We start from the raw sequence: 12,628 nt of genomic DNA on the forward strand, positions 1-12,628 counted from the left end.
TCATCATCATCATCATCCTTCCTCATCATCCTTATCTACATTGCTGAGGATATTTTCATTACAAACTACTTTGGTGCAGTGCGCTTCATTAAAGTGGACTTCAGGGGCTATCACCTTAGCTTGCTTGATAGCTGCAACAAAACCTAAAACAAACTTAACAACAACTTTGACATCAACATCATTGACGACTTTCTCTAGATTGGTGTTGATGCTTTTCGTGGATTCGGCTTCTTCCTCTAAGTAGCCTTTATCTTTCTACAACTTCTCCACCTTAGACTCTAAAGCATTAACTTAGAGTTTTAAACCTTCGATTTGGATCCTAGCATACGATACAAACGACATCACATCTCAGGAATTTCACATACATATTTTTTTCAAACTTCTTTCACGTGCGAAAATTTCAAAAATTTTACACTTAAATACTTTTAAAGCCATTATTCATCACAATAACTAAAGAACTAGGGAAATGGTATAATGGTACATAAGCTCAATGTTAAGAATAAATCGAAGACGACCTGAGGTGACCACCTTGTCATAAAGCATGGTCTAGCACATGATATCACCTCATGCACCTTCTCAGGAGACATCACATCTTGGGTCCAACGTGCTACACAAGATAATGTCTCTTGCGTTGCCTTAAGAACCACCTCGTTTTTTTACGTCGAGAATGGATAAAGTACCAACATACTCCACCGTTTAAAGCACCAACAAACTATCCTGCAACTATTGAGTTTTTTCCTACCAACTGGAATTGGTTACCCTCCTATCATGGAAATGGTTACCCTAAACAAACCAGATTATATTAGTAACATACTACACCAAATCGTAGGAGCAAAAATAACGACATCATGTAACATATCACCAGAGTATTTCACAATAAATAGGGGCCTCACCCTCACTTTACTTTTACTCACCTTGAAACATGCTAATACCCATACTTAGTTGGATGTCGGTGTATCCTTTGCAGGCACCCCCCATTCCGAGAAAGAGCGTATGATCAGTCGTGACAAATTAGATCATTGATGTGAAGACTAACCACCTGGTTATGAGGTCCACCACACTTGTTCTTACACGAACGAAGACCCAAACATGAAAAAAAATGAAACAATTTAATTGGTTTCGTTTTGAACTTTAATTCTTCAAATCAATGATTTGACTCTTACATCTCTAACCCTACGACAGCTCATAATAGTCCACTATCTTTTACACCACTTTAGTGATTAATCTTAATAAATTGATTTATTATTATCAAATTTGAAATATGTATTAGAATCTTTAACCTAAAATGATATGTTGAGAAACAATTTTTTTTGGTGGTGGCCGAGTTCGAATCCCGGACTTTGCGTATATTATGCATTGTCCATATCAACTGAGCTAAGCTCACGAGAACATATATTGAGAAACAATTTAAAAATAAACAACAATTACTTTAAAAGAAAAAATAAAAAAATAAAAGGGAAAAGGGAGAAAATGAAAACGGCGTAGTTTTTGGCAGTCGATTAATGGGAAGGGAAAACATGACACGGGTGAGGAAGGAAGGTGCGTGTGAGTGAAACTCTCTCTCTCTCTCTCTCTGGTTTTTCTCTTCGATTCCGTTTCTGTAGCTGTAAGCTCTCTCTCTCTCTCTCTCTCTCTCTCTCTCTCTCATTGTGCATTTATATATATATCTCCCTGTATTTTCCCAATTACCATTTTTATTATTCTCTAAACCTTTGTTTCTAGGTAATGTAATCTTATTTTTACTCTGCAACTTTTCACTCTATTCATTCTCTCGCTTCACTTCATTTTTTGTTCTTCATTCTTCACTCTAATATTCACTTAATTTTTTTTTCTCCCTTTTTTCCCCTTTAATTCTCTCTCTTTCCATTTTGTTTCACCAAATGTACAGGGACATATGTTCTTTAATTTACAAATTGAAATTTTATATTTTTTTACTTATTATTTGTATGTACTGATGAATGGAATGAAATAATTAATCTTCTTTCAGATTTCTTGTTCTGTTAGAGCTTTATGTGTAATAGTGTATGGCAAGTAGAATGATGTGATCAAAAATTGGAAATCTATTTATTAGATTTCATTTTTTTTCCTCTTATTTGGTACTGCCCTCGAGCACCCTAAGTAAGTGGTCATGGGTTCAATTCCCGACTGTTTCGAGGGGCGAATCCATCTTTTGTCGGACAAATTAGTCACTGTTAAATTACGGTGGATATTTCATAGGTATAACATAATTATGAGAATTTACAATAGGCCATTAGCTAAGGTTTCACTATGTTGAATTGAAAGTTTTTTGGCTTGCCACTCTCTGCTTCTTTTCCAATACTAATTATTCATGTCAAGGATGATTGATAGTCATATTCTTTTGGTATATGTTTAAAATAATAGTCAGCGTTCATTAAACATTTCACCCATGCAACATGTTGTCTCTAGGAAGCCTGTTTCATCAATAACTACTTGCAATTGCATATTTGATGAGAGATTGAGACATATGATGATAACAATGTTCTTAGACGTATTGCTTATGTGTGATGGACAGGGTCATTCATTAGATGTATTGCTGTTTTATCTTAATGTCTGTGTTGCAATTTATAAGTTGTGTCTCTGGTCTTGATTGTAGTGTAAAGAGGAAAGTGACTTCCTTACTTAATGTAGCTATACTAAAGAATTAATTCACACTGTAAATGTTTTTCTTCCCCTTGTGGTTCTATTTGATGTAAAATTTTGAAATTGCAATCTTCAATCTTCAACGATGTGAAGAGACCGCAAGTTTCCCTTTCCTTAAATAGTTTTTTTTTTTTTTGTTACAAAAGACAATCAGTTGATATGTATACAACTCAGTCAACAGATATTAATATCTGTTATTTTCGCTGATAACTAATGTCTGTTAAATCTGTGTGACTGCATTATTTTATGTTTATTTGTTTAATTTTTAGAAAATGAAATTATTTTTCTCTATAAAGATTAGCAACTAACGAATCCTCTAGTGTCCAGCTTATATTTGAAAAGGGAGGCTGACGAATTGCATGTAATTTTACAGAGCACACATGTTTTCTAATGCTATATTGATTGAATACAAACACAGTGGTACCCTAGAACTTGACACAAATACAGCTAGGGATGTCATACCCAGTAGGTGATGTATTTAGAAGATTTGGAAAATATAAGATATGTGCACAATGGACTGCTATATATTAAATATTTAAATCACACTCCCCACTTTCTTGACCACAAACTGTATGCAGTCTGACTTATATAGCCTACAAATGTAGTAAGGACTTTCTCTAGAGTGTCAAGTACCAGGGGTTTGTCCATATATATGTCTTTAACATTAAGCAGTTTTTGCTAAACCTTTCTTATGTCCAACATGTTCCTCTCACAATTTTGGCCCAAGACTTATTTCAACCCCACAGAATCAATTTGTGAAGTGGGGATTACCCAAGCCTTATAAGCTCTACTTAGGTCATATATATCTCTAGTCGAAGTGGGACTCTCAACACAAGCCCCCCACCCGCAGGACCATATATGTGAAGTCTGGAAAAATGCGAGTGGAATAACAGAGATTGTGGCCAAGCAACAGGTCTGAGATAGACTATGATACCATATTAGAATTTGAGCTTAGGGTCTAACTCAGTCCCACAAAAACTACTTGTAAAGTAAGAATTGTCAAAGCCATATACGCACTACTTAGGCCATATCTCCAATGAATGTGGAACTCTTAAAGTTTCCAAACTACAATAACAAAGAAATCAGCCTTTTTGTGTACAGAAACTACAGTTAAATGAAAAAATGGATGCATACAGTCATTAATATGGTGGCAAGGTTTGTTTGGGCCAGGATGGAGGGTAATTATTCAAGCTTGGATTTGACTTGTTCAGTTCTATACAAGTTTAACCGGTCTTTCTTTTGATATAAGAAATTTTAGATTTGTGATATCCTTCTTTTGATACAAGCTGTTCATTCTGATTGGTTCTATCCAAGTTTAATTTATTAGTTGTAAAAAGATTTTCTACAAGGTTTCCTGTTGTTCCTTCCAAAAAAATTTCTCTCTGCTGCCTCTCTCCCTTGTTTATTGACTTGATGCCAAGCTGTTGCTTTTCTCATTTGTTAACAGGATTTGTCTTTCAGCCAGAGATTATTGATTTTTTAAACCTCAAGACTTCTTGAGACCAATTTACCGCATCTGTTGCAAAATCCCCTGGATGCAAGATGGACGATGACCGCCAATATGAAAACGGTAGGCATAAGATGGACTACTACAGAGGAGCACATTCCCTGGTAAGTAGAATGCACATATTTAGCATGATTTGTGTTATTTTAACTTGCAGTTGCACTATTGGGTTGATTTATTGGATTGGATTTTAAATGTGCAGTGGAATGTGGATCCCCAGCATCAAATAAAGGAACAAAATGCCCTAGTTATGAATAAAAAAATTAGGTCCATTATGGCTGAAAGGCAGGCAGCTCTTCTTGAACTTGAACTAGAGGCTGCTATATCTGAAAAGAATGAAGCCCTGGCTGCTCGAGACGTAGCCCTTCGGCAGAGGGATGAAGCACTTGCTCAGAGGGATAATGCTCTACTGGAACGGGACAATGCTCTTGCAGCCCTTCAAAGTCGGAATAGTACTGGCAACTTTCCATTCAATGGTGGAATTCAACGTGGATCCAAGCGGATGCACCATTCTTCAAACCATATATCCAACATGACAGAAGCAGCATATGGCACGACGGATATAATAATAAGAGATGCCTCCCCAGTTACTGTTATAACTTCTGAAGATGTCAAATCTCATCTAACTAAGAGAACAAAGGAGAACAAAGCATCACAGACACCTACCAAAATAAAGAAAATGGGCGAGGATTTAAATAGGAAGGCTTATTCTGAAGGGACAAAGATCAAATCTGAATGGGATAGGCAGGATGTTGGCTTGAATTTGATTGCTTTCGATGAAACTGTGATGCCTGTCCCAGTTTGCACGTGTACTGGAGTACCACGACAGTGCTACAAATGGGGGAATGGTGGATGGCAATCATCTTGTTGTACCACTACATTGTCAATGCATCCACTACCACAGCTTCCGAACAAGCGCCATGCTCGCATTGGAGGGCGGAAAATGAGCGGCAATGTTTTTAGACGACTTCTCAGTAGGTTTGCATCAGAAGGCCATGATTTATCTATACCATTGGATCTTAAGGATTACTGGGCCAGACATGGAACAAATCGTTACATTACTATCAAGTAGATTCCTGACATTCATTTGTTTCGAGTTATGTGTTCCTTTTTAGACCGCCTATCACCAGCTGTAATCAAAACCATGCCTTGGTCAGCAAGATATGCTTGAGTTTAGCGCATGCAGGTGATTTTTCAATAGAAGGCTGTCCCCCCTTTGTTTATTTCTAGTTACTGGTATGACTAGATTCCATTTTTATCCTTTTAAATGCGATTGCTGTAAAGTATGTGTATTTATGCACATGTGATTTTCTAGGTGGTTTTTATTTGGTTCCTGCATGTTCTTTCCTTTTTCTGTACATTACTAATCCGTAGCATAGAAAACTTTTCTCCCCCTGAGATCCCTTTATTTTTCTACATTTATTAAATTCAATGGGGAAATTTTCTACTGCCCTTTGGGATCAAAAGAATCCAGCGGAACTTTGCATCGTTCGAGCTAGAGCTGTTCATTCAGTTTGGACTTCTTTCTAGCTTTAGAGACACCATAACGAAACTCAAGTACCTACGTCAGGTGACTAATGATTTTTTTTGGTTACATGGTGACTAATGATTTATGTTTGTAGTATAATGTTTTAAGTGAGTAAAATCATTTTATTACATATTTAGAATTATGGTGAGTTTGACGAAATCACGGTGACACTGATTTTATTGAAATTCTAAAATGTGTAGATTTTGCCAAATCACAACTGAACAATGTGATTATGCTAAACTCACGGCTAATCTAAACATGTTCTTAATATATCTTACTTTCAATAAGTCATCTTATTATATGTGAAATATGAATACCTTATATATATTAGCAACTCAAATCTGAATGATCACTGGAGTAATATTTCAACAGAATTATGAACTTAGCACTAACTACCAATTCCCATCGGGGTTTCGGTAGCTCAACTAGTTTGAGCTAAGAGTTAAGGAGTTGGAGGTCCTAGTTCAAATGAGTAAATATTAATCTAATTGGAGCTAGAGAAAATATACATCCTACGCCGTCTTAACAATTTTACTATTGGGAATTTTAGCCCTGTTTAGACTTCAAGGTTTATTTGACAAAATCACGACTATGTTGTTAGACTAATACCTTATACTTCAAACAAACAATTAAAATAATTTTTGATGAGACTTTACTTGTGATTGAATTATTAATACATGTTTTCTATGAGAATCTTAGGGTTAAGATGAAAAAGCACAAATCTTACAATAGGATCCCAATTAAACCCGTCAACTAAAATGTCCAAATAGAATTCAGATATGGACAAGTTTATAAAAAATTATAACAAAAAAAATGAAATACCCCCTTTTATCCTACTATTTATAAGACATTTGAGTGATCAAAAGTTGATGTACATGGTTTAAAATTTGAACTAGACACATCAACTTTTGTCGACCAAAATATCTCTTATAAATAGAATCAGAGGGAGTATTAAATATGAGAACAACTTCTTTTTTTTTTTTTTATTGCTATATACTATTATTTTTCAAGCAAACTTCAACATGTAAATATACAAAGGTAATCATCCTCATTGTACATTATGCACAGCAAACTCTTTTATGCAGAGTGAAATACACAACAATGGGACCCACATTAAAAAAAAAAAATTAATAAATAAAATCCTGAGTACAGCGGCAAAAATGATTTATGGAGGTGTCATTCATTGCTTTCCACATTCTAGGATGTTATAATCCAAAAAGAAAGAGATTATCTTCTGCTTCTAAATAATAAATTAAATGAAAGACCCACAGTTGAGGGCTTGAAAGAAGAACGCATAAGTTTCCATGATGATATCCTGGAATCTGCTTCATTACTTTTCCTCCTTTTATGAGAGCTGCCTGCATAACTTCCAACAGATTTAGAATGTATTGAATTAGATAATATTGAACTAAATGAAGTTTTTTCAGTTGTTCCAAATGAAACAGCTCCTTTATTTGATCCATCCCCTGGATATCCAACAGCTCCATCTTCATGAGGAGGTGGAAATTTCTCACTTTTACTTTTTCCATTTCCATTTGTCACAACTCTCAATCTCTGAAAATCAGTAAGAAAACACATCAATGTAAGGTTGCTTAAGGTAGAAATTATCTAGGTACAAGACATTTTGGGGGTCATTTAAACCACTTCCATGTGTATTCTTATATATTAACTGTCGTAGCATATAATATATATTATAGGGTTAAATATATTTTTTTTTCGTTTCTATAGACTCAAGTACTCAACATAAGGAATTGCGGGGCAGGTAAGTATAGGGGAGTAAACAAACATAAGAAAAACATCTTGCATACATCTATGTTTGTTTGGATCTCTGCATTGGCTTCTGGGGCTGGAATGGAATAACCGCGCTCACGTGCTCTACTTTGTCTGGCACCATCAACTGCATTCGATTTTCCACTTAGAGCTCTTTGCCTGAGAATGATAAAAAAAAAAAAAAAAGCTTTAATGTGCACGTAGATAAAAACGGTCTAGAATTTAATAAGAAGAACAACAGAATAAAAGAACCTTCTCGCTTCTTCGTCTCTCAGCTTCACATCCAATTCTTTACTGGGAGGATACTTTGGTAAACTCGATGGTTCACAAGCATAGGGTTCAGTGGTAAAGAACTGCACATAGAAAACAGCAGTGATGTAAATATGTTACATCTCAAATGCATGGTGGCGAACATAGTGCAATCACTCACCTCACTAATCAGAGCAGACGAGGTAGTGCCGCGATCATCAGGATCTATTGCAAGAAGAGATCCAATTAAAGGTAATGAAGAAGGTGGAAAAACAGCAAATGCTTCTGAGATGCGCCTTTTATAAGGTTGTTGTGGCTTAAAAAGAGTAGCGTTTGGCAATCTATATTTCTTCCAATATTCCTCAGATGGAGAGCCACATAACTTAAATATTTTGTGCAGTTGCTCAACCTGGTCCAAAAAGTAGTTACATACTTACATACCACCCAAAAAATTAGCATGCACTCGTGTACACACACACACACTTTAGAGCAGGAATATAAACTAATGAACTAGACCTTGTTTGAATAAACACCTTAATTAAACACTTTCCATATAAGTGCTTATCTATAAGCTATTTATATAATAAAATATAAAATAAAATCAAAGCTAAAACCAAACTACCGATTGGGAAAATGGAGTGCTATCATATAGTTTTATATCATCTGATATAAACTATAAGATGTTTTCAAAAGCTATCCAGTCGAGTTTATGGAAATATGTTGAAAACATCTTATGGACATGGTGTCATAAGCTATTTCAATAAGCTCTCTCAAACAATCTCTCAAGTGCTTATACCAGTAGATAAACTCAAATAAATCAATCCAAACAGACCCCAAAAGCAAGCTGATGCATTGTCAAGACTTTCACTTAAGGAACAAGACACAGATCAATACCTCAGTTCTTCCAGGCATGATTGGTCTTCCGGCAAGAAGCTCTGCCAAAATGCAGCCAGCGCTCCAAAGATCAACCCCAACACCATAGAATGTAGCTCCAAGAAGAAGCTCGGGGGGACGATACCAAAGGGTCACGACTCTACTAGTCATTGGATGCTTTTGCTTAGAATCATAGAAAGTCGCGAGTCCAAAATCTGCAATTTTAAGTATTCCTTCGTCGTCAATAAGCAAATTGGAGCCCTTGATATCGCGGTGCAATACACCTCGGCTATGGCAATGCTCAAGGCCAGACAATAATTGTTTCATATAACATTTGACCTGTCATAAACAATATGCTGAGACACAACTCCAAATGTAAAAATCTCCAAGTGTCAAATTTGACAAATTTTTACCCTTAATAATTTGCAATGCACCCATAGATTAGTTGGAATACAATTAAGTACTAAATTTATTTTCTGAAGAGATATAATATAACAAAGGAAAAGAGTAAGTGCATGAGGCAAAAATACAATATGAAATCATCATACAAAATCAAAACTAGATATGAATAGAATCTAGCATGAATGTGATCCAACGAGGCCCAGGAAGCTCAAATCAACTCAAAACCAATGGAAAATAGTAAACCTTGTTTGGATAAATAGCTTAATTAAGCCCTTAGAACATAATAAATGCTTATCATATAAGTATTTATGTATAAGCTCTTCATATAACAAAAGATAAAATAAAATTATTTTCATAAATGCAAAACTAGATATGAATAGAATCTAGCATGAATGTGATCCAACGAGGCCCAGGAAGCTCAAATCAACTCAAAACCAATGGAAAATAGTAAACCTTGTTTGGATAAATAGCTTAATTAAGCCCTTAGAACATAATAAATGCTTATCATATAAGTATTTATGTATAAGCTCTTCATATAACAAAAGATAAAATAAAGTAAAATTATTTTCATAAATGCTGTTTTCATAATCTTTCATGGAAAGTTTTTAGAAATAAGCTAAACATGTTATAGACATGTCATAAGTTGTTTTCATAACAATCTCACAAATGCTCATAAGTTGTTTGCATAACAATCTCACAAATGCTTATGTCAATAAATAAACTCATAAACTAATCCACACACACCTAAGGAAACAAAATGATTGGGTATCTAAATCAGGACAATAGATGATGCAAATAAAATCTTAACAAAATAGTGGAACAACCTGAGGCAGAGAGAATTTGACACCAAGGCCAGCTATAAGACCAGCAAGATCATGTTCCATGTACTCAAATACCAAGTAAAGACTTGATGATATTCTTGAAGTAACCAAACCCTCAAGCTTTATAACATTGGGGTGATCAAGCTTCCTCAAAACAAGAATCTCTCTTGCCATAAACTTCACACTCTCAGCGTCCAAATTATCAATTCTAACTTTCTTCAATGCCACTATCTTTCCCGTAACAAGGTCTTTAGCTTTGTAAACGTTGCTATAAGTCCCTTTCCCAATCTGTAAAAACAACAACCCAAACAAAAACACCTTTATACAAAACAAAAATACTACATCCTTTCCTAAATATAGAACCCCTTAGATTTTTTCTAGTCCATCTTGACAAGATGTGTTTCAAATTTTCAAATGCATTATTATTTCTTTAACAAACTTTGAAGTTCAAATCTACGAAACAATGACACTGAACACGATACCGACACATTGACACCGGTAGTAGTAGTAGTAGTATTTAAGAAAATGACAAAATTAAATGTATAATCACATGTGTTGGTGTCAGACACATGACATATCTTCAATCAGAAGTATCCGTGCTACAGAGGTTCAAAGCACCTTACCTTAGCAAGCTTCTCGAACGTGTTGGCGCGGCGAGGAGTCCAATCTCGGATTGCATCACCGGCAACTTCCATCAACCATGGCGGCCAACTCTGTTGAGTTGGTCCCAATGAATTAAGTCGAGGTAGCAGCAGGCTCACCGGTGCCGGAATATTGCCGGGAAGTTCACCGGCGGTAGGAGCCTCAGCCTCCTGCTTCTCCCGAACTTCAACAGCATTATTACCTCCGTTGGCATTTGCAGTGTTATCTCGGCGACGATGCCGAGCTCCGGCACCGGCAGGTTTTCCGAGTGCGCAACCCATCCGTCAAAGGTTGGCGGTGGAAGAGTTTGGACAACGCATGGAGCCGCCGTAAGAGGTGGCGGAAAATAAGCAAAGATTTTTTATTTATTTTTAAGGTTGAAGATTTTAAGGTGAGGAGTTTGAGGTTGTCACTCACTCTACTCTACTACTACTTGCTGCTACTACTAACTGCAACAAAGTGCACTTTGATGAAATAAGACATGTTTTTGTAAAGAATAACGAAATTACCACCGAAATTAACTGGGATTTTGTAATAAAAAAAGTCAATATTGGCATAAAAGCCAAGTGTCTTTTTGTAACAAAGAAAGTCATCGACATCCGCTAGTCATGGTTGGGACCAAACCAATTATTGCCGTTTTTGGTTGGAAATTAAGGAATGGATTGGAATTAAATTAATTATTATTCAATCTATTCATTTAAATTAAGTGGGAAGAGAAGACTAAGCTTTTTTTAATGAAGCTACGTCCCACTAGGTTTCCTCTATCCCCGCACTTAGTCATATATATATTTTTTTTGAAGAAGCTAAATTAGCTCATACAAATTGACAATGGAGAGAATCGAACCTGAGACATCGAGGAGGAGCACACTCCCAGATCCCAAGCCAATGCCACCGCACTTAGTTATATTGATAGCCGTTGAATCACGATTGAACAATGTAAACATGTTAAATAAGGTGAAAATGGAGATTACCCCTTGATAGTTTGGGGGTAATTTACCCCTAGTAAAAAGTATGATTCAATTCTTGAACGAAGAAGATAGAGATTACATGTTGAACGAAGAAGATGAACAAGTTCGATGTTTTTGAGATGAAAATGGTAATTGATTGTAAGAAAAAATTAAAATGGTGAGGCCTACATTATCCCTTGATATATTGGCGGTAATTTACCCCTAATGATAAGTAGTATCAGTTATGGAACGAAGGAGATGAATATTACATCTTGAATGAAACATATGAAAAAATTTGATGTTATAGAGATGAAACTGGTATTCGATTGTAAGAAATAAGATGAAAAAAATGTATTTTTCTTTGATAGGGATAAATTACCCCTAAATCATGAAGAGGTAATGTAGAAAAAACTGTTAAATCATCTTTGTCCAATTGATCGACGTCGTTTACTATTTTGTTAATGTACAGTGATAGTCATATTCCCTTACTTAATGTTTGGTATCATGGTGGGTTTGTTTGAATATAATGAGCCACCGTGATACCAAACATGCACCTAGTTGAACTCCAACGATAGAAATTAAGCAATGTCACTAACACTCATGTTTAAGGCTTTAAGCGATCAACAAGCAACTGGTGATAAAGTTATCTAACTAATCTCTCGTTATTTGAGGAAAAAATAATGATTTAAAGATTTTATGTTCGGATAATGTATGAGTTCCTCTGTTATGCAATTTAGTTGTTTGTAATATTATTAAGGGGTCAAAGTTAGAACGACAAACCATAATGTGGTATGATTTTCATGCTGACAAACTACGAGACTGTATAAGTACATTACAATTAATTAACAGACACCAGTTCATGATTTAAAAAAGGAAACAATTGCTAAATTTTATGTAGAAAAAGTTACTTTTTTGGTATTTCAATAAATCAAATATATAATTTCCAGGATAAAGTTTCTACTTTTAATTTCTTAACAAATGCCCCAAGAGCACTTGTTAGCATTTCCCTTATTCAATCTATTCATTTAAATTAAGTGGAAAGAGAAGACTAAGCTTCTTTTAATGAAGCTACGTGTCGTCCCAGTAGGTTTCTCGTATCCCCGCAATTAGCCACCGTTGAATCAAAGATTGAGCAATGTAAACATGTTAAATCATCATTATCCAATTGATCGACGTCGTTTACTATTTTGTTAATATATAGCGATAGTCATATTCACTCACTTCATATTTA

General features: G+C 35.3%; 2 protein-coding genes across 3 annotated transcripts; one reads left to right on the forward strand and one right to left on the reverse strand.

The window, feature by feature from the left end:
• Positions 1-1,470: 1,470 nt before the first annotated feature.
• BPC4 (basic pentacysteine 4) lies at positions 1,471-5,503 on the forward strand. Of its 2 annotated transcripts, none has more exons than XM_085705908.1 (3): positions 1,471-1,606; positions 4,109-4,272; positions 4,368-5,503. In XM_085705908.1, exons 2-3 carry the CDS (start codon positions 4,204-4,206, stop codon positions 5,235-5,237), a joined length of 939 nt encoding a protein of 312 aa, XP_085562034.1. In that variant the 5' UTR covers positions 1,471-1,606; positions 4,109-4,203; the 3' UTR covers positions 5,238-5,503. The 2 variants fall into 2 exon arrangements, with proteins under 2 accessions (XP_085562034.1, XP_085562035.1); XM_085705909.1 differs by lacking the exon at positions 1,471-1,606 and adding an exon at positions 1,612-1,722.
• A 1,189-nt stretch (positions 5,504-6,692) lies between these two features.
• LOC146934065 (putative serine/threonine-protein kinase At1g54610) lies at positions 6,693-10,858 on the reverse strand. The gene is made up of 7 exons (XM_085705904.1): positions 10,432-10,858; positions 9,812-10,096; positions 8,607-8,924; positions 7,894-8,121; positions 7,716-7,816; positions 7,502-7,622; positions 6,693-7,247 (listed from the first exon to the last, which is right to left on the reverse strand). The coding sequence occupies exons 1-7, from the start codon at positions 10,729-10,731 to the stop codon at positions 6,921-6,923; spliced, it is 1,680 nt and encodes a 559-aa protein (XP_085562030.1). The 5' UTR covers positions 10,732-10,858; the 3' UTR covers positions 6,693-6,920.
• Positions 10,859-12,628: the final 1,770 nt, after the last annotated feature.

The sequence above is a fragment of the Medicago sativa genome, chromosome 4 (assembly GCF_051527215.1).
Source record: "Medicago sativa cultivar Bolivia chromosome 4, Bolivia_mono, whole genome shotgun sequence".
In the NCBI taxonomy this organism is placed as follows: domain Eukaryota; kingdom Viridiplantae; phylum Streptophyta; class Magnoliopsida; order Fabales; family Fabaceae; genus Medicago; species Medicago sativa.

What these genes read in the sequence shown, in the direction of transcription:
- LOC146934065 (XM_085705904.1), bottom strand. Translation starts at nt 10,731, where the DNA reads ATGGGTTGCGCACTCGGAAAACCTGCCGGTGCCGGAGCTCGGCATCGT. An exon ending in CGTTCGAGAAGCTTGCTAAG is followed by an intron (nt 10,097 to 10,431) that starts GTAAGGTGCTTT and finishes TTGTTTTTACAG; the next exon opens with ATTGGGAAAGGGACTTATAG. An exon ending in TCATGCCTGGAAGAACTGAG is followed by an intron (nt 8,122 to 8,606) that starts GTATTGATCTGT and finishes TTTTTGGACCAG; the next exon opens with GTTGAGCAACTGCACAAAAT.
- BPC4 (XM_085705908.1), top strand. Translation starts at nt 4,204, where the DNA reads ATGGACGATGACCGCCAATATGAAAACGGTAGGCATAAGATGGACTAC. An exon ending in ACAGAGGAGCACATTCCCTG is followed by an intron (nt 4,273 to 4,367) that starts GTAAGTAGAATG and finishes TTAAATGTGCAG; the next exon opens with TGGAATGTGGATCCCCAGCA.